At 38.4% G+C, this 2,703-nt stretch overlaps 1 protein-coding gene across 1 annotated transcript; it reads right to left on the bottom strand.

Moving 5' to 3' along the window:
* Nucleotides 1-229: 229 nt before the first annotated feature.
* On the bottom strand, nucleotides 230-2,344 carry LOC117922774 (protein TIFY 10A-like). The gene is made up of 5 exons (XM_034840989.1): nucleotides 2,046-2,344; nucleotides 1,348-1,534; nucleotides 861-1,180; nucleotides 700-757; nucleotides 230-605 (listed from the first exon to the last, which is right to left on the bottom strand). The coding sequence occupies exons 1-5, from the start codon at nucleotides 2,209-2,211 to the stop codon at nucleotides 476-478; spliced, it is 861 nt and encodes a 286-aa protein (XP_034696880.1). The 5' UTR covers nucleotides 2,212-2,344; the 3' UTR covers nucleotides 230-475.
* Nucleotides 2,345-2,703: the final 359 nt, after the last annotated feature.

Below are 2,703 nucleotides of genomic sequence, written 5' to 3'. Positions count from 1 at the left end.
GCATCAAGGAAAAATCTTTTCTTTTCTTCTCTGAACATTTTCACTTTCACCAAACATAAGGTAGTCAAGGGAATCCAAGCAAAAAAGGTAATAGAAGGACATAGAAGCCCCACCACCACCACCACCTAAAAAGTGATGCTCAGAGCATATTTCACATCTCTGGTTTTATTTCAGACACATTTGAATTTTTATACGTCAAGTTAAAGTAAAAAAACAACCAAAATAGTTGAAGGCATGACATTTCCCTTCGCACACGGAAGGGATGTCTGATCCTGTCTGACATTGAAGATCAATGTATCAAAAACAGTGAACAAAAAGAACCAACCCGGATTGAATACTGAGAATTGCGTTTAGCAAATATTGATTACGAATCCGATACAAGGGAGTATACAAAAGCCTAAAAGTGGTTAGATTTTAAGTGGGAGTGGACAAGATTTGAGCGAGAAGATGAGTTGATCATGAAGGCAAATCCTGACTACAATCTAAGATCAAGTTGCTTTGATGATTGACCTTCGTCTGAGTTGAGCTTTGGGTTGGTGTCCTCTTCAGGCTTTGGAGAAGGTCTGGATGGATTGTTTACTTGGTATGGTGCTTTAGAATTGACCCTGAAAAAAGAAACCGAGAACATCAGTTCACTTCAATGGAAAATTTGTTTCAATTTTAAGTATTTTCCTTTTGGGTTGTTCGAGATTTGCTTACCGATCTTTTCTCTTCTCCAAGAACCGGTGAAGTGAGTTTCTCCTTGCAATTGGCAGTTCTGAGAAAAGAAAATAGAATGGAGAGAAATGTTAAGTACATATGTAAAGCTTTAGGCAGTCTTCATTGATGACTTTTGATGCAGTTAGTCACAGAGCAATTACCAGAGCCAAGAGGAGCTTGAGGGTTTGGGGTGGCTGCAGGCGAGGCAGGAATGCTGAAAGTACCGGAGCTGAGGGCTTGAGGGTTCGGGGTGGTGGCCGGCGAGGCGGGGATGCTAGGGCTAGGGGCGGTTGAGCTGCCTGTATTGATTTTTTCAGGGCCAGAAGTGGAGAGGAAGCCGCTAGTATTTTGGGGGGTTCCCTTGGCGGCTAATAGCATGACTTCTCTGGCCTTCTCGGCCGGGAAATCATTGAATACCAGCACTTGGCCGGCGTAAAATATTGTCATCTGAGAAGTTTCCGACTCTGTTGTTGCCGATTTCCTAACATAAAACATAAACATTCGGAGATTAAATCAAACCCGAATTAATGAATAATTAGAACATCAAATTATTCATTCAATCTCAGACTATTATCTCTCTAGACTCTTAATACAATGGTTGAAACCTGGAAATTATAGAGCCCCATGAGAAAGGAAAAGGCAAAGCACCTGAAATCAGCCATATTAATGGCTTCGTCAATGGAAGCAAGGGAACCAAAACCAGCAAACTGAGGGTAGAAATCACTGGACTTCAAATTGGAGGATCCACCGCCGTTTTGCCCCGAAGCCTCGCTAGATTTATCCTTGTTTAACAGGTCAAATGACATGGTTGATGATTTGAATGATTCAGGCCTCCCTGTGGAGATTCCAAACAAGAAATCAGACACTTGAGTTTGATAGAAACTCAGAGAAACTCCAAAGATTTATATCAGTAAAGGTAAAGGGTTTTATGATTTGAGTGCGGGACTGTAAGTATAGTATTTATCATCTTTCACAAAATGGGTTGAAACAACAAATGGAAAGGTAGAAATAAAAAATATCAGAGATGCAGTGTACAAACAAATGCATATGATGATCTGATAGCTGGAAAAACCGCAGAAATTTTGATAATGAAGATGAAGAATTCTCTCTCCTTTTTTTTTGTTTTTTTTACTTCTCGTTATTTTTTGTTTTGTTCGAACCATTAACGCTAAAACCATAGTTACAGAACTAACCGTCTAAACAATTCCTCACACACGCACACACAGAGGAAAAATAAAAATAAAAGTAAAAAAATAATAAATAAATAAATAAAATCCAGACTCCGTTTGGTCGCTCGAAAAATTAAGGAAAAAAAAAAAGAAAAAAAAGAAAAAAGGAAAACATACCTTTGGTCTCAGATTTCCCGGCCATGCCGAGGCTGAGATCCCCGAATCTTCCCTTTTCCTTGAGGAACTGGCTTAAGAGATTACAGGTCTGCGAGAAATTCGACCTGTCCGGCAACTTCCCGGACTTCCGGCCGGCGAAATCAGAGAACTCCGGTGAATTCGACATGCCTTGTTTTTTAGATCAGAATTTTGAAGATCTTCAACAAACAGTTGAACGACGTCCCAATCTCTCTGAGTTTGAGTATACTTACAAATACCCTGTTTTCGTAACTGCTTTGAGAATTTGTCTAAGACAAGGAAGAAGAAGGCTTTTAAGCTTGGGTTCTTTGAATGTGATTAACCCTTTTTTTTTCTTTTCTTTTTTTTTTTGTAAAATAAAAAATTATAAATTTCAAGCACGTGTTTTTTTATTTAGAAAAAAAAAAAAATGGGGGTTGAGGGTTGGTCTGGTTGGAGACTTCACGAGGGGGGATGCTTTTACTGTTGGGTGCATTTACACTTTTGTCCTTCTCCTCTTCTACACGCCTACTTTAATAGGATTTGACTAAAAGGAGAAAAATAAATTTAAATATTTTTATAGGAAATGAGAAATGACGAAAATATCTAACGGAATATTGGATAATAAAATAATATATACTTTATGTAATGATATACAAGT

This window comes from Vitis riparia, chromosome 9 (assembly GCF_004353265.1).
Source record: "Vitis riparia cultivar Riparia Gloire de Montpellier isolate 1030 chromosome 9, EGFV_Vit.rip_1.0, whole genome shotgun sequence".
NCBI classification, from domain to species: Eukaryota; Viridiplantae; Streptophyta; class Magnoliopsida; order Vitales; family Vitaceae; genus Vitis; species Vitis riparia.
The sequence above is the reverse complement of the archived record's forward strand: the minus strand, read 5'-3'. Positions and strand labels throughout refer to the sequence as shown.